The sequence below is a fragment of the Pecten maximus genome, chromosome 4 (assembly GCF_902652985.1).
Source record: "Pecten maximus chromosome 4, xPecMax1.1, whole genome shotgun sequence".
In the NCBI taxonomy this organism is placed as follows: Eukaryota; Metazoa; Mollusca; class Bivalvia; order Pectinida; family Pectinidae; genus Pecten; species Pecten maximus.
This window is the reverse complement of record NC_047018.1, coordinates 14303558-14327504: the sequence shown is the minus strand read 5'-3', so window position 1 is coordinate 14327504 and position 23947 is coordinate 14303558. Positions and strand designations below refer to the sequence as shown.

Genomic DNA, 23947 nt, shown 5'->3' with positions numbered 1-23947 from the left:
ACCTAGGGTTAACTAACCCTGGCAAGGAGTGAAATAACCTAGGGTCAACTAACACTGGTAAGAAGTGGAATTAACCTTAGGTCAACTAACACTGGTAAGAAATGGAATAAGCAAGGGTGAACTTACCATTTTAAGGAGTGGAATAAACTAGGATCAACTAACCATGGTAAGAAGTAGAATAAACTAGGGTCAACTAACCCTGGTAAGAAGTGGAATAAACTAGGGTCAACTTACCTTGATGAAGAGTGAAAAAATGTATGGTCAACTAAGCATGGCAAGGAGTGGAAAAATGTATTGTCAACTTACCATGGCAGGGAATGAAATAACCTAGGGTGGATTAACCATGATGAGGAGTAGAAAAAAATGATAAACTGACCATGAGGAGGAGAGGAATGACCAATGATAAACTGACCATGAGGAGGAGAGGAATGACCAATGATAAACTGACCATGAGGAGGAGAGGAATGACCAATGATACACTGACCATGAGGAGGAGAGGAATGACCAATGATAAACTGAACATTAGGAGGAGAGGAATGACCAATGATAAACTGACCATGAGGAGGAGAGGAATGACCAATGATACACTGACCATGAGGAGGAGAGGAATGACCAATGATAAACAAACCATGAGGAGGAGAGGAATGACCAATGATAAACTGACCATAAGGAGGAGAGGAATGACCAATGATACACTGACCATGAGGAGAAGAGGAATGACCAATGATAAACTGACCATGAGGAGAAGAGGAGTGACCAATGATAAACTGACCATGAGGAGGAGAGGAATGACCAATGATAAACTGACCATGAGGAGAAGAGGAGTGACCAATGATAAACTGACCATGAGGAGGAGAGGAATGACCAATGATACACTGACCATGAGGAGGAGAGGAATGACCAATGATACACTGACCATGAGGAGGAGAGGAATGACCAATGATAAACAAACCATGAGGAGGAGAGAAATGACCAATGATAAACTGACCATGAGGAGGAGAGGAATGACCAATGATAAACTGAACATTAGGAGGAGAGGAATGACCAATGATAAACTGACCATGAGGAGGAGAGGAATGACCAATGATAAACTGACCATGAGGAGGAGAGGAATGACAAAAAGTCAACTGCAACTAACCAGGTATGAGGATGGGAATTCTTCATGTAAATCTACTATAAACCAAGATGTTGACATAGTATGGACTTGGTAGACCGCTTTTCCTTCCCCACTATACTAATGTATGGCTGCATCTGATTTCATTGTAAAAGGGTTTCTTATTTTCAACAGTTCATGTTTTTATTATTGAATATAAAATTTGACCCAATTATGCAACGTAAAAATGAAAAAATTGATTCCCAATTTTCATCTACATTTATGATAAAGTTGACAAAGATGAATGCTTTCATTTGCAAATGTACTGATGTGTAAATTATATCATTTTTGTTCTCAAGCACTCGACCATGTCTGAAATTGGTTAACAATGCATTTGAAGTGTTGGTGCTTAAACCACTAGATTTAGGGAAGTAGATCTGACCTAGAAACTTTGTTGTTTATACAAGGTCAATAAATGTACCAGCTGGAAGGGATGTGTGTTGGGTGGGGAGGTGTTGTTTATACAAGGTTAATAAATGTACCAGCTGGAAGGGATGTGTGTTGGGTGGGGAGGTGTTGTTTATACAAGGTCAATAAATGTACCAGCTGGAAGGGATGTGTGTTGGGTGGGGAGGTGTTGTTTATACAAGGTCAATAAATGTACCAGCTGGAAGGGATGTGTGTTGGGTGGGGAGGTGTTGTTTATACAAGGTCAATAAATGTACCAGCTGGAAGGGATGTGTGTTGGGTGGGGAGGTGTTGTTTATACAAGGTCAATAAATGTACCAGCTGGAAGGGATGTGTGTTGGGTGGGGAGGTGTTGTTTATACAAGATCAATAAATGTACCAGCTGGAAGGGATGTGTGTTGGGTGGGGAGGTGTTGTTTATACAAGGTCAATAAATGTACCAGCTGGAAGGGATGTGTGTTGGGTGGGGAGGTGTTGTTTATACAAGGTCAATAAATGTACCAGCTGGAAGGGATGTGTGTTGGGTGGGGAGGTGTTGTTTATACAAGGTTAATAAATGTACCAGCTGGAAGGGATGTGTGTTGGGTGGGGAGGTGTTGTTTATACAAGGTCAATAAATGTACCAGCTGGAAGGGATGTGTGTTGGGTGGGGAGGTGTTGTTTATACAAGGTCAATAAATGTACCAGCTGGAAGGGATGTGTGTTGGGTGGGGAGGTGTTGTTTATACAAGGTCAATAAATGTACCAGCTGGAAGGGATGTGTGTTGGGTGGGGAGGTGTTGTTTATACAAGGTCAATAAATGTACCAGCTGGAAGGGATGTGTGTTGGGTGGGGAGGTGTTGTTTATACAAGGTCAATAAATGTACCAGCTGGAAGGGATGTGTGTTGGGTGGGGAGGTGTTGTTTATACAAGGTCAATAAATGTACCAGCTGGAAGGGATGTGTGTTGGGTGGGGAGGTGTTGTTTATACAAGGTCAATAAATGTACCAGCTGGAAGGGATGTGTGTTGGGTGGGGAGGTGTTGGAGTTATTCAGAATCCACCTTCCCTCTTTACTATATCATTTAAGTATCTTTATATGTTTGTAAACCACAATATAAGTATTTATACTTATGTAAAATGTGTCTATTAGTCAACATGATTTAAAGCTGGTTATGATGACCCAACACTTACGTATGTGTTTATATCAATTGTCACACTCCTCTACTACAGTATCTGTTACCTATTACTAATGTGTAACATCAATTGTCACACTCCTCTACTAAGTATATGTTACCTATTACTAATTTGTAATATCAGTTGTCACACTCCTCTATAAGTATATGTTACCTATTACTAATGTGTAATATCAATTGTCACACTCCTCTACTACAGTATATGTTACTATTACTAATGTGTAATATCAATTGTCACACTCCTCTATAAGTATATGTTACCTGTTACTAATGTGTAATATCAATTGTCACACTCCTCTACTACAGTATATGTTACTATTACTAATGTGTAATATCAATTGTCACACTCCTCTATAAGTATATGTTACCTGTTACTAATGTGTAATATCAATTGTCACACTCCTCTACTACAGTATATGTTACCTGTTACTAATGTGTAATATCAGTTGTCACACTCCTCTACTACAGTATATGTTACCTGTTACTAATGTGTAATATCAATTGTCACACTCCTCTACTACAGTATATGTTACTTGTTACTAATGTGTAATATCAATTGTCACACTCCTCTACTAAGTATATGTTACCTGTTACTAATGTGTAATATCAATTGTCACACTCCTCTACTAGTCCAATCATTTTAATAATAACGTCCAACTAATTGCAACAGAATTGTTTTCACTTGTGTACGATTCCTTATAGCCTAAAGTATGACATATCAAAAGTCCTCTAAAGTCCTCGCAGTGGAACGTATTTAAAATTACGTTTAAACTTTGTATAAATCGCCTTCTATAACTATGGCATGTATAGGCCTCCGTACCGGGTTAATAATGTGTAGATCGTTACGTAATCAGGCGATTGTTTTTATCGGCGAAGATCATACCTACGATATGAAGTTACACAAGTATTGGTAAGTTGTTACAATAATAATAATGATAATTGATTTCAAAAGTATATGAGTATGCACTTATCTGATTAGTATTTTGTTTGAATCTTTAAGTTACAGTATGAATAATTTAACCAAAACATTGCGGCCATGATTCAATCTCAACAAAATTAAATGAATTACGATTTTCCGCATTTTCATGAATGAAAGTGTGGATGTTATGTGTCCATGCATGCGTATTAACATAAAATATGAAATAATATAAATCCATTTTGAAACAGTAATCAAGAAAATTAACACGTTTGAAGAAGGGCTATTTTCGTCGAATTTTTAATGTATGGAAGCCCTTTGGTGTCCAAATTGAATCCGAAAGCATAATGTTGATATGTTAACTACGACGAATAATATATCTCAAAACATATTTGATTATCCACGATACAACTATCAATGATGCTAATATGTATATCAATTTTATTGCAGTTGATGGCGGAAAAATATGGAAACATGTATTATTTGTAATGGAAATGGAAATCTCGTTTTACTTAAAGAAAAAGGCGCAAATGGAATAAACTCTGCAGCAAAGAAACGTAACCAGTCTCTATATGCTTTGGCCGGACAGTGCGTTCATTCAGCATGTAGAAGGACATTTACCAATCCCAGCCAGATACATAAATTTTTAAATGAAAACAGACACAGAGAACCTGCCGACTTTGACAACAATGAAACGCGCATTTTACGATCGTCAGAAATTGAAACATTTTCGTTCCAAAGCCACTGTATGTTCTGTGCTCAACCGGCATCAATACGCGGTAAAAAAAGAGGCTATGATGTGTTTCCTGTACGCACAACAGACTTTAAGTATTCGATTCTTTCTACTTGTTACGCTCGAAATGACAAATGGGCAAATTCAGTACGAGGACGAATTGAGACAGTCAATGACCTTCATGCGGCAGACGCTATTTATCACCAAATGTGTAGCGTTAATTTTAGAACTGGTAAAAATGTTCCCTCGGCATTTTCTCCTCGAACTGACGCAAAAAAAGGAAGATCAACCTCAACAGTGACAAGTTCTGCCTTTAAAGAAATAGTTACATTTCTGAACGATCATGAAGATGACCAACACGATCTCTCTGATTTGGTGAAAAGAATGCGCGATATCTGCGGTGAAGATGCATACACCCCATTCTACATGAAGCTTAAGCTTAAAGAAAGCTTTGGAGATGACATTATCATGACGCATTCAAAAGGAAAGCTTACAGTCATTACTATTAGAAAAACAGCTGCTAATATCTTGCATGCGTTTCATGAGCAACCGCAAACAAACGATGACGATGAAAAGTTATCTATTATTAAAACTGCAGCCAACTTAATCAAATCCGACGTTAGGACGTTAGACCTTGATTGTGACTGTTATCCTTCATCGAGTGACTTGTCATCAATGGAGAAAAATTTGAATTATATACCCAACAGTCTTAACCTGTTTCTATCTACGGCAATCAATACGAAAGACCAAAGTCTTAAAGTAAGCTCCATAGGACAGGCAATAATGCAAGCAATCAAACCAAGACGTCAAATTGCCCCACTTCAAATAGGCCTTGGTGTTCAACTACATCACCACTTTGCCTCTAGATTCCTAATTGATCTTCTTCACAACTTAGGATTTTGTTCACCATACCAAGAAATACAGAAATTCGAAGCATGTGCGGCTGTAGCTAATGGGACTTTTCTTCCAGATATTGACTCCAACCAGTTTATGCAATTTGTAGGTGATAATGTAGATCATGACATTCGAACATTGGATGGTAAAGGCACATTCCATGGTATGGGCATTATAGCAGCAGTCACACCTGGTAAGAAGAAGTGTCATACTATAAGACGGGGACATGTATCAACGGAAGAATTGGAAGCATTAGGGAATATCAATATACACTTTCTCCAAAAACCAAATACTTCAACATCTGATTTAAAATTTGATACATTCAGTACACTTAAACCTAGAGCTAGTGACCCATCCAGATATCTTGACATTGTATCAAAGATAATATGGCCTTTGAGAAGGCCAACCCCAAGCTGGTCAGGATTGATGCAAATGTGCCACGATGGTAACCATCCTGGAAAGTCATCCGTTTACTTCCTGCCAATGATTGACATGAGTGCCACCGATATATCATGTGTTTACTCCACTCTAAGATTCGTTGTTGATCAATCCCACAAATACAGCAAGGTCCCAGTGATTACGTTCGACCAGCCGTTATACTGGAAAGCGTTGATGATTTGTGCCTCTGAACCCACAAAGAATGAAATGAAAGACGTTGTTCTGAAACTTGGAGGATTCCACATGGAGATGAGCTTCTTGGGGTGTATTGGCCATTTAATGCGCAATTCTGGCCTTCAGGAAACATTTGAAACAGTATATGCTCCAAATGCAGTGACGCATATGCTCAGTGGGAAAGCAGTTGCAAGAGCTGTTCGAGCACATGGACTTGTTGAAACCGCGCTTTATTGGCTATTGGTTTCGAACTTTTTTGGAATTGATGATCCTGAAATACAAAACCTGTCTGAAGTTGAATCAAATATAGTATCTGAAAATCAAGAACAAGAACCATCCGTAACGAGCGAACAGAAGATACAGACAGAGTCAGAGTTGGACAGCTTATCCTACAATTTTCCAGAGAATGGACTTGTCGATATACTTGTTAATGACACTGAACCAAACGTATCAAGTATTTCATTAAGCTCCGACACTCTCGACAGATTGGCATCTCTTTATGATGATTTCATTGAAAGAAAAACCTCAGTGCAGGCCTTATTATCCAACAGACACACTTCAATGGTAATAGAGATTGTAGAAACAGCAATGCAAAAACTGAAGGACAACAAAACAGCTGCATTGTGGATCCAATACCTTGATATGGTTAGTCTACTCCACAGGTTCATCAAAGCTGAGAGAACCGGGAATTTCGATTTGCATCTGCAGTGTGTACGGGATATGCTTCCTTACCTAGCATCAGCTGGTCACAACCTTTATACCAAATCTACCTACAAATGATGCAAAAGCTTCAGACGGACCATCCAGCTGTCTATCTTTCATTTCAAAATGGATATCATGTTGTCAGAAGAACGGATCGTTACTGGGCAGGGTTGTCTTCAGATTTGATAATAGAGCAAGTTCTAATGAGGAGTATCAAGACAACTGGCGGATTAACAAGGGGAAGAGGTATGACTCCTGTTCAACGTACTCAGTGGTTAATGTCAATGCCATTTTGTGCTGAAATAAATGACTCTATGCAAATTCTCAGCGGAACAGAGTATTGTACTAGTGAGCAGCATAAGGAAGCGTCAATGACCAGGACAGAACGAGATAAGAATGACATTGAAGTGGTTGCTTCATTTATAAAAGCCAGAGATCCCTTCTCGGATACGGACTCCTTGCGAAACCAGTACACAGGTATGGTTGCAGACAAGAATGTCAATGTTTATTTAGCCTATGAAAACGGACTGAAAATTTTGTCATCAATGGAAAATCACAACGTCTTTGAATATAGCTTCAAACGCACGTTGCAAGTCGCAACAATACCTTCTGAGTCAAGTTACAAAATCAAAGAACATATCCTAGAAGTGGATCCACAACTTTTGTTTCAACGACTATTAGCCATTTCAAGAGATGAATGTGATGTCGCTGATCTTTTCAAGTATAAGCTATCAACGTTTCCGTCTTCGCTCTTTGAAAGCAATGGTCTACCACGGGCAGCATGCAAAGCACATTTGGCTGACACGCTATGGAAAATGAAGCAAATGGATAAAGACGAAATACAAGATGGATCGGTCCAGTTTGTTATTGACGGCGGATACCTTCTTCACAAACTTACTTGGCCAAAAGGAATGACCTACGGAGAGATCAGTAACATGTATGCTGACTATATAAAACGTAGATACTCTTGTCCTATCATTGTCTTCGACGGCTACATGAGTGGACCTTCGACAAAAGACACGGCACACATTCGTCGGACAAAGGGTGTGAGCTCTCCAGACATTAACTTTACAAAAGACACGCCATGTAAGACAAAAAAGGAAGTATTTCTCGCCAATGAGAAGAATAAGAGCGTATTCCTAAAACTTCTAGGCGAAGTTTTATCAAACAATGGATGCACCGTAAAACATGACACCGGAGATGCAGATAGACTTATTGTTCTAACTGCTGTTGAATGCTCAACAGTTTCAGAGGTTGTTGTTGTTGGAGAGGATACTGATCTACTAGTGCTTCTCTTGCTACATGCCGATCCAGAGCGAAAGAGGATAACTTTTGGTTCTCCAGACACTAAGAGCAAAAGACAATGGGATATTACCAAAGTCAAACTCACTTTTGGGCTAGCAAAAACCAATATTTTGCCTGCAATCCATGCCCTTACTGGTTGTGATACAACCTCGAGATTGTATGGCATAGGAAAAGGGCAATCGTTGAAAAAACTTTGGAATGAAAAGTGGAGTGCCCGATTGGATGTGTTCTCGAAAAAAGGGTCGTCTAAAGACGAAATAATTACAGCTGGAGAGCAACTGATATGTCATCTATATGGAGGGGAGCCACAAGATAGTCTTGACCACCTACGATTTCGACAGCATACATGTAAAGCCTTCTCGAAGACGACAAGTGTCCAGATCCAGTCTCTGCCACCTACTTCAAATGCTGCCTCTTTTCACTCCTTACGTTCTTACTTGCAATGGCAAGAGTGGATATATGGTGCTGAACTTGAAGCTTGTGATTGGGGTTTTCAGTTATTCGATGGCAAATATCGGCCTGTAAAGTCCACAAAACCCCCTGCACCGGAAAACCTCCTCAAGGTTATACATTGTAATTGTAAAACAAACTGCGACAACAAGAGATGTACTTGCCGAAAACATGGGATTGAGTGTTCTATCGGGTGTCATGAGTGCAGAGGGTTCAGTTGCTCTAATAAGAGCGTGGCAGATCTAGAATTAAACAGTCAAGTCTAGAATATTCGTAAAACTGCCAAACGTTTTTACTTACGTGCGTTTTAAGTATGTGAAGTGTTAGAAGTGACGTTTCTGTATTCTTTTTCCAATCTTCAAGATGTTAAATCCTCATCATCTCTAGATGGTAAATCACTACAAATGTATTCGTTGTTATTGTTGAGAAATGTGCTACTCTTTGAAAATATAAACTTTTGTATTGGAATTATAATTACAAACTTATATGTTTGAAATAGTAATTGAAAAATGAAGTGTCTTGACACAGAGGCGTTATTTCCAAAGAACGGTATTATTGCGCAAGAATAGACTTACTACGCATGCGCAAAGGTAATAAAATCGTTGAGTCAATGAAGGTTTTTGAAATATATCAAAATGACTATACTCTTAACAGTATTATTTTGAGTTATTTACAATCTAAAAGGCATTGCAAATAAATCATATGTATTTTCTATAACTTTAATGATATTTGCGACAAAAATGCATTTTCTCCCTCAAAACTAGCATTTCCCGTTCAATTATTTGAATTTATGAGACTGTTATAAATGAAATACACTCTAGAATTGCTTATGCAGTTTCCTTTCAAGTTTTAAAGGTGTTATATATAAGAAACAACGATTTTCCTATTTTAGCCGATTTTTGTGAAAAAAAATCATTTTCGGCCTCAAAATAGCATTTCCCGTTCAATAATTTTTGAGGACTTTTTTCCTATTGTTCTTAAGGTTTTGTGCTACCGTTTAGAAGTGAAATAAATTCTGTTGCAATTACTTGGATGTTTAGTGAATTAATGCTGTAATATGACTGGACTATACTAAGTATATGTTACTTGTTACTAATGTGTGATATCAATTGTCACACTCCTCTACTAAGTATATGTTACCTGTTACTATAATGTGTAATATCAATTGTCACACTCCTCTACAACAGTGTATGTTACTATTACTAGTGTGTAATATCAATTGTCACACTCCTCTACTACAGTATATGTTACTTGTTACTAATGTGTAATATCAGTTGTCACACTCCTCTATAAGTATATGTTACCTGTTACTAATGTGTAATATCAATTGTCACACTCCTCTACTACAGTATATGTTACCTGTTACTAATGTGTAATATCAATTGTCACACTCCTCTACTACAGTATATGTTACCTGTTACTAATGTGTAATATCAATTGTCACACTCCTCTACTACAGTATATGTTACCTGTTACTAATGTGTAATATCAATTGTCACACTCCTCTACAACAGTGTATGTTACTATTACTAATGTGTAATATCAATTGTCACACTCCTCTACTACAGTATCTGTTACCTGTTACTAATGTGTAATATCAATTGCCACACTCCTCTACTACAGTATCTGTTACCTATTACTAATGTGTAATATCAATTGTCACACTCCTCTACTACAGTATATGTTACCTGTTACTAATGTGTAATATCAATTGTCACACTCCTCTACTACAGTATATGTTACCTATTACTAATGTGTAATATCAATTGTCACACTCCTCTACTAAGTATATGTTACCTGTTACTAATGTGTAATATCAATTGTCACACTCCTCTATATGTATATGTTACCTGTTACTAATGTGTAATATCAATTGTCACACTCCTCTATATGTATATGTTACCTATTACTAATGTGTAATATCAATTGTCACACTCCTCTACAACAGTGTATGTTACCTGTTACTAATGTGTAATATCAATTGTCACACTCCTCTACTACAGTATATGTTACCTGTTACTAATGTGTAATATCAATTGTCACACTCCTCTACTACAGTGTATGTTACCTGTTACTAATGTGTAATATCAGTTGTCACACTCCTCTACTACAGTATCTGTTACCTGTTACTAATGTGTGATATCAATTGTCACACTCCTCTACTACAGTATATGTTACCTATTACTAATGTGTAATATCAATTGTCACACTCCTCTACTACAGTATATGTTACCTGTTACTAATGTGTAATATCAGTTGTCACACTCCTCTACTACAGTATCTGTTACCTGTTACTAATGTGTGATATCAATTGTCACACTCCTCTACTACAGTATATGTTACCTATTACTAATGTGTAATATCAGTTGTCACACTCCTCTACTACAGTATATGTTACCTATTACTAATGTGTGATATCAATTGTCACACTCCTCTACTACAGTATCTGTTACCTGTTACTAATGTGTAATATCAATTGTCACACTCCTCTACTACAGTGTATGTTACCTATTACTAATGTGTAATATCAGTTGTCACACTCCTCTACTACAGTATATGTTACCTATAGCGGCTGAGACGTCCCTAGTTCTACATGGGTTGTCTGACATACTTGTACTATTTCAGTTAGCACTGGGTTATACATTTGTTGATGTAATGATGCCAAATTACATTTGCCTGATAACTTGAGAATGGAATGCTATTTTCACTGTCAGCAAATTTTAAATAGGGAGGCAAAACAGGACTTTATGGATCATGGAAGGAAACTTCATTTTTATTTCATAGATACATGTATATATTATTTTTGAAATGTATTAATAGTTAGGATATCACTGTGTCTGTGTACAGAAACAACTAAACAGTGATTTAAGATATGATTTTGACAGCTTGTTTGACACTTTGTACTATTGATAAGCAAGGTTTTTATACCAGTGGCCATTTCGGGCCGGTGCTGCAGGCATCCTGGTGACATGAAGCAGGCTTTTTGCTGGCATGGAACAGCATTGGTACTACCAGTCTACATTAAGGCCAGTTGCTGCCTTCCTGCTGGTAATCTGAGGACTGGCCACAGCCTATATATATAGCTAGTTGCTGGCAATCTGTAAGAACCTTGCCAAGTAAATAGTACCCTGAGAGGAATTTCTTCAGTTGTCATTCTGATTTTAAAGAGAGTGGACCTTTTATACAGGATGTCTAACAAGACACACACTTGGTAAAAAAATGGACATCATGCAGGTGCAAGTCACGCCCTCGTTTCCCTTGGATTACTTTCAAGTTGACCGGCAGGGATCTTGACACTATGAAATTTGACCACAAAGTGACCTCTCAGCGCTAGCCCGACCTCTACCTATATGCCCTCATGGCTTTCAGGCTGAATTCTCACACATGTATTATGCATCTGGCAGTCATACATGTATATGTAGCCTGAAAATAATGTGACCTTTCTGGAAGCTCTCACAGAGCAGGTCACATGGACCTCATGCAAGTACCACTCGTCCCACACTCAAGGCCCATGCGAGACACCAAATCTCGAGACACCCACAGATTATCATGCATTCTGCAAAATCCCTGCATGCACATGTTCCTTATGTCCGCATAAGGAACATCCTATGATCTAACCTTAGACATATATGTAACTCCCTAAGGTGGACAACAACAGAAAGGTAACTACATGTATACAAATGTATATAACTTAGTCACTCTCTGTTGCATCAAGACAAAATAGGTATAATTTGAAACTGCTATTTTTTATACCCCCGCTACGAAGTTAGGGGGGTATACTGGAATCATGTTGTCCGTCTGTCCGTCCCTCCGTCTGTAGACACATTTTGTCCGGACAACTCCTCCTAAACCGAAGGGCCGATTTCAATGAAACTTCACACAAATATAGAGGACCATGTGTAGATGTGCATGCCACTTTCTTTTTCTCAAAATTATAGTTGTTATGGCAACTGGTCACTATAAACAGGTTTTCCGATAAGAACCATAATTTTAAGTTTGTCCGGACAACTCCTCCTAAACCGAAGGGCAGATTTCAGTGAATCTTCACACAAATATAGAGGACCATGTGTAGATGTGCATGCCACTTTCTTTTTCTCAAAATTATGGTTGCTATAGCAACTGGTCACTATAAACAGGTTTTCCGATAAGAACCAAAATTTTAAGTTTGTCCGGACAACTCCTCCTAAACCGAAGGGCAGATTTCAGTGAAACTTCACACAAATATAGAGGACCATGTGTAGATGTGCATGCCACTTTCTTTTTCTCAAAATTATGGTTGCTATAGCAACTGGTCACTATAAACAGGTTTTCTGATAAGTACCATAACTTTAAGTTTGTCTGGACAACTCCTCCTAAACCGAAGGGCCGATTTCAATGAAACTTCACACAAATATAGAGGACCATGTGTAAATGTGCATGCCACTTTCTTTTTCTCAAAATTATAGTTGTTATGGCAACTGGTCACTATAAACAGGTTTTCCGATAAGAACCATAATTTTAAGTTTGTCCGGACAACTCCTCCTAAACCGAAGGGCAGATTTCAGTGAATCTTCACACAAATATAGAGGACCATGTGTAGATGTGCATGCCACTTTCTTTTTCTCAAAATTATGGTTGCTATAGCAACTGGTCACTATAAACAGGTTTTCCGATAAGTACCATAACTTTAAGTTTGTCTGGACAACTCCTCCTTAACCGAAGGGCCGATTTCAATGAAACTTCACACAAATATAGAGGACCATGTGTAGATGTGCATGCCACTTTTGTTTTCTCTAAATTATGGTTGCTATGGCAACTGGTCACTATAAACAGGTTTTCCGATAAGAACCATAACTTTAAGTTTGTCTGGACAACTCCTCATAAACCGAAGGGCCGATTTCAATGAAACTTCACACAAATATAGAGGACCATGTGTAGATGTGCATGCCACTTTTGTTTTCTCTAAATTATGGTTGCTATGGCAACTGGTCACTATAAACAGGTTTTCCGATAAGAACCATAACTTTAAGTTTGTCCGGACAACTTCTCCTAAACCGAAGGGCCGATTTCAATGAAACTTCACACAAATATAGAGGACCATGTGTAGATGTGCATGCCGCTTTCTTTTTCTCTAAACTATTGTTGCTATGGCAAGTGGTCACTATATTACTCAGGTTATCTTAGTTAACCTCTAATAAACAGTTCTAATTCACCGTTGACTCATGCAGATTGCGGGGGTATTAGTCAGCCATCCTGGCGACAGTTCTAGTTTGGTGATAGGTATTGTAGACTGTAAATAACTGTAAATATTGATTTGCATTTTATAATACTCTGTGGTTTTTGTTTAGTTATCATATATCGAGTAACAAAAATCAGTGTTTGACCTTCATTGGATTTAAATGACCTCTAAAAGTTCAATGTACTTAAACATGATTCAACATGCTGTCCCTGGTTTGTATTGTTATTGAATTTTTATTTAGGCCACTGTGTGCAGTGACATTATATACCGGAAAGGATCCTTATCAATCGGAGATCAGATTTTAGCCAGTTTAAAATGTGGCTTCTCAAAATATTAACTATATTCCACTATTTAAAAGGTGTAAAGCACATTATGTTTCTTGTATTTCTTTTAAGTATAAGAAATACTGAACTTTTGAAAAAACACTGCACAAATAATATAAAGAGATATGAAAATGATCATTGCTTGGATGATAAAAGTTACTTTCCTGGTGCTCACATAAACCACACCCACTCACCTCGTTTTGAATTGTGTTGTTGACATGTTTAGGATCTTACACTATTGGCTAGGTGACTGTGTCCCATTTATGAGAATGCAATTTAAAAACTTCCTACCTAATTTGAGTAATTATAGTAGACAGACAAATTCCAACAGAGCACATTTATTACATTAATTCACAGCCTTTGCTAGGAATCAAACAGACATCCCAAGTGGCAGTAGGGGCATTTACGTCTCACAGACAGTTTCTAGTTTCAAGAACTCTATTCTTGTTTTTACAGGTACAGATGTATAAAGGTAGAATAAGAGATGTGATCTGACATCAGCCTGGACAACATGGAGGGTAGTATAAGGATGACTCTGATGTTTATGGTGATGGGAAGTTTTCTCTGGTTCTCATCAGCATGCATCGTTTGCTGTAAATGTGGATGTAAGTAGGATGTTTACACTGTTTAGAAGATATGTTTTCTGGATAACCATTGTCATCCTAGTGTCTCATTGACTGAAACCTTTTCAGTGTAATTGGTACGTTTCTCCGATTTTATTCACACAATGGTGTTTGTAGGACTACATTATATTTATATAAATTAATGTGTATTGCTTTTCTACCACATTTATGAACTCCAAGGTGTAATTATAACTTCTGTTTTGTTATTTTGTGATATTTTTTTATTACCCTGACCTATCGGTATAATACTGGAACATTTACTACCGATCTTTGTTATTTGGTGATATACCCTGACCTATCAGTATAATACTGGAACATTTACTACCGATCTTTGTTATTTTGTGATGTACCCTGACCTATCAGTATAATACCCGTACATTTACTACCGATCTTTGTTATTTGGTGATATACCCTGACCTATCAGTATAATACCCGTACATTTACTACCGATCTTTGTTATTTTGTGATATATACCCTGACCTATCGGTATAATACTGATACATTTACTACCGATCTTTGTTATTTTGTGATATACCCTGACCTATCAGTATAATACTGGTACATTTACTACCGATCTTTGTTATTTTGTGATATATACCCTGACTTATCGGTATAATACTGATACATTTACTACCGATCTTTGTTATTTTGTGATATACCCTGACTTATCGGTATAATACTGGTACATTTACTACCGATCTTTGTTATTTTGTGATATATACCCTGACTTATCGGTATAATACTGGTACATTTACTACCGATCTTTGTTATTTTGTGATATATAGGTAGCAGTGTACAGTAAAAATGCCAAATTCTGAAAAATATGGCACATGCTTTAGATATGTAAACATTGCCAGTTAACCTTACATATAACCTCTAATAAAGTATATATATTTGAAATCTGTACAACATTTGCAATTTTAATAGAGCTCTGAAGGATAAGTAAACTGATATTTTCTGTGATTTTTAGAGCTGTGAATACCATGGTAACAGCTTAAAAAATTCTCAAAAATTGCAAAATATTATGATATTTGACCCAAAATGGCACAATTCTCTACACAATTTTTTTTCTGAAACCTATTTAAAATTAAATATCTCTATCCCAAAGACAGAATTAATCTTGTTTGGACATATGTTGTAAATTAAGTTTTTCCGCTATCTTACCTTTTCTGTGGGCTTCCATTTTGCGCTGTAGGCCAAACTAAATTTCCTGTGTAAACACACGTTCGGAAAATCCGGATATTTAAAATCCGGAACCAATTTATTGATTTTTGTTTTAATAAATGTGAAGCCTGTATGTACTACTTCATACTGGATATACCAATTATAGTGTACATTTATTTTTTCATTTTTTATACATATCATAATACAGGAGTTATTTGCTTAACAAAAAAAATTGCCCATGGCCAGGCTGTCTTACTGTGGTGTGCTACCTTATACATCACTTTTGTTAATTCTAATTTTACTAAAAAGCCCATGAATGTCTAGAATATGTTCCGACGAACAAAATGACATATCGGGTTACTGTGTATCTTTAATAGTCACCGAGCATTGCTGATTTCCCTGAGAGGTGTATTTTGACAACTTTTTCTCCCAATCCAGTAATAAGGGGAGGTAATTTTAAAGATGAAAACTCCCATAATTCTGTATATCTCTTGAATAAAGTTGTGTTTTGAGTTGAATGTGGTACTTTGAGTCTCTGTGCATGTAATCAAGCAAAAAATACTATACAACTATCAAATTTAGCCTTGTAATATGACGTCATAGTTACCATGACGTCATCAGTAACTATGATGTCATCAGATGGTATCCATGACGTCATAAATACTCAATGGTGTCATAATAAATAACCAAATTCCTTTCCAAACCTCAGCTTAGCAACACATGCAATATTCTAACTGATAAATCATGACATGACATCCAAGATTTCAAAATGTCATGCCTATGACATCACAGTCATCTGTTTCCACCCCGGTAATTCAGATATGTACCAATGATCATATGAAAGTGTCCGCTGATCCCATTTTATGCGGAAAATGCTATTTTTTCTGCTTTACCGAAGGAAGTGACAATAATTGACAATATTGTATCAACCGTACACTCCATCAATTGAAATTACATGCTTACCAATGTATAAATAAATTGAAAATAATGGTTTCACCAAATATTTCAAAAAATAACACTTACTGTAATAGTTTCCATGGATACGGGGTAATAAATCAGGTAAAACAAACCAGAATTCAGTCTATATGGTTTGTTAGATACCCAATAAGTTATTTTGGGTTTGTTATAAAACATAGAATATCTTTTCAATTTACACTGACTCATTAACATTATGCTTAATTAACCCACCCTTAAAATGGGTAAATATGCGAGTTACCTCCCTTGATTCCTCTAATATGACAAGCCTGATAATAAACAAGTTTTAAATTGTTTTTATGCATTTTTGAGCAATAATGAACTAAAATGAAGCTTAATCAAGCATGATTAAGCATAATTTCCAAAAAATAACATTTTTCAGCCCCTATAAGGTAGCAGTGTACAGTAAAAATGCCAAATTCTGAAAAATATGGCACATGCTTTAGATATGTAAACATTGCCAGTTAACCTTACATATAACCTCTAATAAAGTATATATATTTGAAATCTGTACAACATTTGCAATTTTAATAGAGCTCTGAAGGATAAGTAAACTGATATTTTCTGTGATTTTTAGAGCTGTGAATACCATGGTAACAGCTTAAAAAATTCTCAAAAATTGCAAAATATTATGATATTTGACCCAAAATGGCACAATTCTCTACACAATTTTTTTTCTGAAACCTATTTAAAATTAAATATCTCTATCCCAAAGACAGAATTAATCTTGTTTGGACATATGTTGTAAATTAAGTTTTTCCGCTATCTTACCTTTTCTGTGGGCTTCCATTTTGCGCTGTAGGCCAAACTAAATTTCCTGTGTAAACACACGTTCGGAAAATCCGGATATTTAAAATCCGGAACCAATTTATTGATTTTTGTTTTAATAAATGTGAAGCCTGTATGTACTACTTCATACTGGATATACCAATTATAGTGTACATTTATTTTTTCATTTTTTATACATATCATAATACAGGAGTTATTTGCTTAACAAAAAAATTGCCCATGGCCAGGCTGTCTTACTGTGGTGTGCTACCATACCCTGACCTATCGGTATAATACTGGTACATTTACTACCGATCTTTGTTATTTTGTGATATACCCTGACCTATCAGTATAATACCCGTACATTTACTACCGATCTTTGCTATTTTGTGATATACCCTGACCTATCGGTATAATACTGGAACATTTACTACCGATCTTTGTTATTTTGTGATATACCCTGACCTATCAGTATAATACTGATACATTTACTACCGATCTTTGTTATTTTGTGATATATACCCTGACTTATCGGTATAATACTGATACATTTACTACCGATCTTTGTTATTTTGTGATATACCCTGACTTATCGGTATAATACTGGGACATTTACTACCGATCTTTGTTATTTTGTGATATACCCTGACCTATCAGTATAATACTGATACATTTACTACCGATCTTTGTTATTTTGTGATATATACCCTGACCTATCAGTATAATACTGGTACATTTACTACCGATCTTTGTTATTTTGTGATATACCCTGACCTATCAGTATAATACTGGTATATTTACTACCGATCCTCCACTGTGTTTATATATTAGTAAAATAAACATTACATAATTATCTTATATAGAATAACACATAAAAAATATTTTGTTTTTCAGCTTTTCTCCCAAATGATCCATATTATTATATAAATGAGATCAGCAACATAAGCTGTTCCCTAGACAAGGCAACCAGATCTGAAAATGCATCCAACTTGTACATCACACTGGATGATGTGGAGGTGGACCCAGCTTATGTTACTGTAACCAGTGAAACCACTGTGACCCTGAACAAGCCAATGGGATTGGAGGATGGTGGCAACTACTACTGTAAAAGGAGAGGCTTTCCTAAACTGAACCCTAACGGAACTATTGGAGGCCAGATTGTAGCCATCGATTGTATGTATATTATAATTATTGTAGAACAAAACATTCTGATTGTGTTGTAGACAATAGAACTAGTAAATGTTAGTGTATTTTGTGTTGTAGACTATTATACAAAGATATCATGGGTGTCTGTGCAATAGTCCTGAATATTTTACATGAGGTACTTGTAATCGGCTGAGATTCTATATGGCACTGGACCTTTGGCCTCGTGCAATAACTTAGGTCGATTACCAGTGCTAGTACCAGTACTATTGCGCAGACACAGTGTATTTTATGTTGTAGACCCTTTAGAACCCATTAATGACATTGAGTGTATCTGGCACAATTGGAAGGACAAGCTGGTGTGTACATGGATCCTTCCTCCATACCGCTACATGCAGTACATCAAGGTGGACCTTATGATGTAGGTATTACAGGTATCCAGTTACTTGAACTTCTTAGTTTCTATTACACAGCCACACTTTCTAAAGGATGCTGGGTAGTTTACCTTCATGTTTTAGTGATTAAAAGGCTTCTAATACATTTCTAATACATTACAGCAGAATTTATTTGGCAATTTTATTGTTGAGATTCACTGGGAAATTAGCCTACAGGACTTTGTATAAAGTATTCTGTCCTCTGAGGGATTAAGGGGAAGGTTTCAATAGTAGATATTGAGGTACACAATCAGTATTTAGTTAGTGATAATTATAATTACTCTATCACAAACAACATAGCCCTCAAATAGAAAGGACAAACAAAATGGTAGAGTTGGATAAGTTCATAAATATAATATACATGCTTCACAAGCAAAAGTTCAAAAAATATATCAAAATTAATGGATATAAAATAATGTAGTATGAAAGGCTGCAAAATTTATTCAAATGAAAACCTTGTCTACCCTGATATTTGTATATATATTCTCACTAACCCAAGGGTCACAAGAGTCATGATATAGGCTAGTAGCATGCTGGGATGAAGTGCTACCAAAGTTGTTCAAATGAATGACCTTGAAAGTATATCAAGGTCATTCATTTGAACAACATTGGTAACCCTTCCTCCCAGATCAAATGTGTTGAAATCTTTAAAACCATTTTTCATTAAGAGGCACATGGTCATGATATTAGGGCAGACAGATGCTTGGTTAACACACTGAAAAGTTTGTTTAATTGAATGAACTTTATTTACCTTCAATGTCACACTGGTCAAATGTCTTAAATTCTTAAGGCAAAAACATCAACTGTCAGTGTGTATTTCATAACCATTAAGGCCCATGTGCGTGCCTCTTCCTAATACTATATTGGATTTGATGTCTGTTTAGTAATTTTTAGCTCACCTGCCTGAATGTTCAATGTTTAGTAATTTTTAGCTCACCTGCCTGAATGTTCAAATGAATGACCTTGACAATGATTTAAGTTTGAAAGAGTTCGACTGGCCAAAATATCTACGAGATACCCTTTTAAATAATGTCCAGACCCTGAGATCTTACATCTGGTCTCTGATTAACTTGTTCTTAATTATGTTTATGTATAAATAGGATCAGTGGATAGCAGGTGAGCGATTCGGGCCCATTTGGCCCTTCTGATCACAAAGATTAGATTTGGTATCTGTTAAGAGATTTCTATAACCAAGATTGGGTTAGGTGTTTTCTATGTGATTTCTATAACCTAAATAAGGTTAGATGTCTGTTAAGTTATTTCTGTAACCTAGAGTGGGTTATTCTGTTAAGTTATTTCTATAACCAAGATTGGGTAATTAGATGTATGTTAAGTTATTTCTATAACCAAGATTGGGTTAGATGTATTTTAAGTTATTTATATAACCAAGATTGGGTTAGATGTATTTTAAGTTATTTATATAACCAAGATTGGGTTAGATGTCTGTCAAGATATTTCTATAACTTAGATTGGGTTAGGTGTCTGGTATACTGTTGTTGTTTTTTTGTTGTTTTTTTTTTCTTTTCCGTTATATAATGGAATTACATACTGCTGTAGTTTACAAACTTACTTAATTTTGACTCCAGTATAATCCTGACATCTTGTTTAATTTGAAGGTTTAATGGTGCCTATATTTACTGTACAAATATGACGAACAAGATTGAATGTACATGGAATTCTGGAAACGGCCTGGATACACCTAATGCATACTTCCAGCTGAATGTGACCAACACCAATGTACACAAATCACATACAATGGCAGGAAAATGGATTAATAAAATTCCCAAAGAAAATGGTAATCAATAGGCCTATCCATTCAAATCTCTTCTAACAAGCAGTCTATTGTTTAATAGAAATTGTCTTTTGTCATGAAAAGGTAACATCTTGTCATGAAAAGGTAGCATTTTGTCATAGATATGTAACATTTTGTCATGAAAAGATACCACTGTGCTATGAAGCATTTGTCTTTTGTTATGGAAGAATCATTGTTTTTGTCTTGAAATGATTAGCAACTGATATGTCATGTAGATAAGGAGAACAGAGAAATCTACTTCAAGGTCACACACTATCATACGTATCCATGGAGGACAAAGAAATGTAGACTACCTTAACGTCATACACTATGATACGCTGATAAGGATGACAGAGAGACTCCACCTCAAGGTCACACACTATCGTATGTAGCTAAGGAGAATAAAGAATTTCTACCTCAAGGTCACACACTATCGTATGTAGCTAAGGAGGATATAGAAATTCTACATTGAGGTCACACAATATAATATGAAGCTAAGGAGAATAAAGAATTTCTACCTCAAGGTCACACACTGTCATATATAGCTAAGGAGAATAAAGAATTTCTACCTCAAGGTCACACACTATCGTATGTAGCTAAGGAGGATATAGAAATTCTACATCGAGGTCACACAATATAATATGAAGCTAAGGAGAATAAAGAATTTCTACCTTAAGGTCATACACTATGATCATAATTATGGTCAAAAACTAGAAATTGGGTACACAAATTTGTAATTGTGTGATGTAATTGTTGTTTTAATTCTGGTGTCACATTTACAGTGAAGCCTAATGCAGTGAAATCATTCAACCAAACTTTCACCAACGAGAGCACCTGTCTACTGCTGACCTGGGTATACGATAAAAACATCGCCGCTTCTAGAGAGAAGCACTTCAGAATTCAGTACTCGCCTGTTACAGACCCGTCACGCAATAATACGGTATAGTGTTCCTTACTGTTGTGTCTGTTACAGACCCGTCACACAATAATACGGTATAGTGTTCCTTAATTACTGTTGTGTCTGTTACAGACCCGTCACACAATAATACGGTATAGTGTTCCTTACTGTTGTGTCTGTTACAGACCCGCCACACAATAATACGGTATAGTGTTCCTTACTGTCGTGTCTGTTACAGACCCGCCACACAATAATACGGTATAGTGTTCCTTACTGTCGTGTCTGTTACAGACCCGTCACACAATAATACAGTATAGTGTTCCTTACTGTTGTGTCTGTTACAGACCCGTCACACAATAATACGGTATAGTGTTCCTTACTGTCGTGTCTGTTACAGACCCGTCACACAATAATACGGTATAGTGTTCCTTACTGTTGTGTCTGTTACAGACCCGTCTCACAATAATACGGTATAGTGTTCCTTACTGTCGTGTCTGTTACAGACCCGTCACACAATAATACAGTATAGTGTTCCTTACTGTTGTGTCTGTTACAGACCCGTCACACAATAATACGGTATAATGTTAGTGTTCCTTACTGTTGTGTCTGTTACAGACCCGTCACACAATAATACGGTATAGTGTTCCTTACTGTCGTGTCTGTTACAGACCCGTCACACAATAATACGGTATAGTGTTCCTTACTGTCGTGTCTGTTACAGACCCGTCACACAATAATACGGTATAGTGTTCCTTACTGTTGTGTCTGTTACAGACCCGTCACACAATTATACGGTATAGTGTTCCTTACTGTCGTGTCTGTTACAGACCCGTCACACAATAATACGGTATAGTATTCCGTACTGTTGTGTCTGTTACAGACCCGCCACACAATAATACGGTATAGTGTTCCTTACTGTTGTGTCTGTTACAGACCCGTCACACAATAATACGGTATAGTGTTCCTTACTGTCGTGTCTGTTACAGACCCGTCACACAATAATACGGTGTAGTGTTCCTTACTGTTGTGTCTGTGTAGTCTGTTACAGACCAGTATTTTTTTCTGGACATCATAAAAACTTGACAATGATTCAGTTATAGCTTGAAGCTGGGGCAGTGATGATTGAAGCAATAAGTATAGAACAAGCCTTTGTTGTTTGTATTCCCAGGTGTGGAGCGATGGAGACCATGTGACCGTATGTCAGCTGACTCCCTACATGCTGTATGAGTTTACTATCGCTGTCCACCCAGACAGGGCTGCAGTGAAGGGCTACTGGAGTGACTCGGTCACCCATCAATTCCGCACTGATCAAGATGGTTTGTCCTCATCTACACTTTAATTGTAAAAATATGTCTTGCCAAAATGATTGGTATTTTTTCAAGTTTTAGAAATATTTTTGTTTTGTTTTGTTTTTTTGACATATTGTTTTCCTTGCTATAGTAAAAAGGCTGAGCATGTAGATCTGTTATTGAAATACTGTGAAGCAGTTTGTGTGATATCGCCATTGGTTCAGTGTGTTGATTATAAACAAACTCTTGCTTATAAACCATTTATTTCACTCTTGTAAGTAATTATTTTTGTTGATAGTTCCCAGGGCAGCCCCCGAGATGGTTGGATATAGACATCTTACAGAACCATGTATCAACAAACAAGGGACTCATGCGGAAATGATTTCGACGGTATTTTGGAAGGTGTGTATACTTGTTTTGACTCAATAAAGTGGTGAGATAATATGAGATTGGTACCTCACATCAGATAGTTTCCTAGTAAGTTTCTGATTTGATGATTCATACTGACAAGGAATTACAAATCGTTTTGACTAAAAATGGGCTAACTGTGAAAATTGAAATCCCAGAAATCATAGATGGATACTTTTGTCTCTGTATGGACTAATGAACTAACCAATTCTTGTGATCAGTAATTAACCATTAGCATTGTGAGTCTGTTGCTACTGGGCATAACTTAACATAACTTTATCTCTTTCAACTTACTGCTATTTGATCTCTTATCCATCTTACCATAACTTTATCTCCTACTCAACTTACTATAACTTTATCTCCTATTCAACTTACTGTAACTTTATCTCCTATTCAACTTACTATAACTTGATCTCCTATTCAACTTACTGTAGCTTTATCTCCTATTCAACTTACTGTAACTTTATCTCCTATTCAACTTACTATAACTTTATCTCCTATTCAACTTACTATAACTTTATCTCCTATTCAACTTACTGTAACTTTATCTCCTATTCAACTTA

At 36.5% G+C, this 23947-nt stretch overlaps 1 protein-coding gene across 1 annotated transcript in view; it reads left to right on the top strand.

Moving 5' to 3' along the window:
- LOC117325315 (mucin-2-like) overlaps positions 1-23947 on the top strand; it is a 53182-nt gene that overhangs the window by 4872 nt on the left and 24363 nt on the right. Inside the window, exons 2-8 of the mRNA XM_033881444.1 lie at positions 14347-14495; positions 18315-18593; positions 18864-18984; positions 20614-20792; positions 21572-21729; positions 22856-23003; positions 23275-23378. Coding sequence (XP_033737335.1) covers positions 14402-14495; positions 18315-18593; positions 18864-18984; positions 20614-20792; positions 21572-21729; positions 22856-23003; positions 23275-23378 — 1083 coding nt within the window. The 5' untranslated portion in view covers positions 14347-14401. The remainder of the gene's footprint in view (positions 1-14346; positions 14496-18314; positions 18594-18863; positions 18985-20613; positions 20793-21571; positions 21730-22855; positions 23004-23274; positions 23379-23947) is intronic.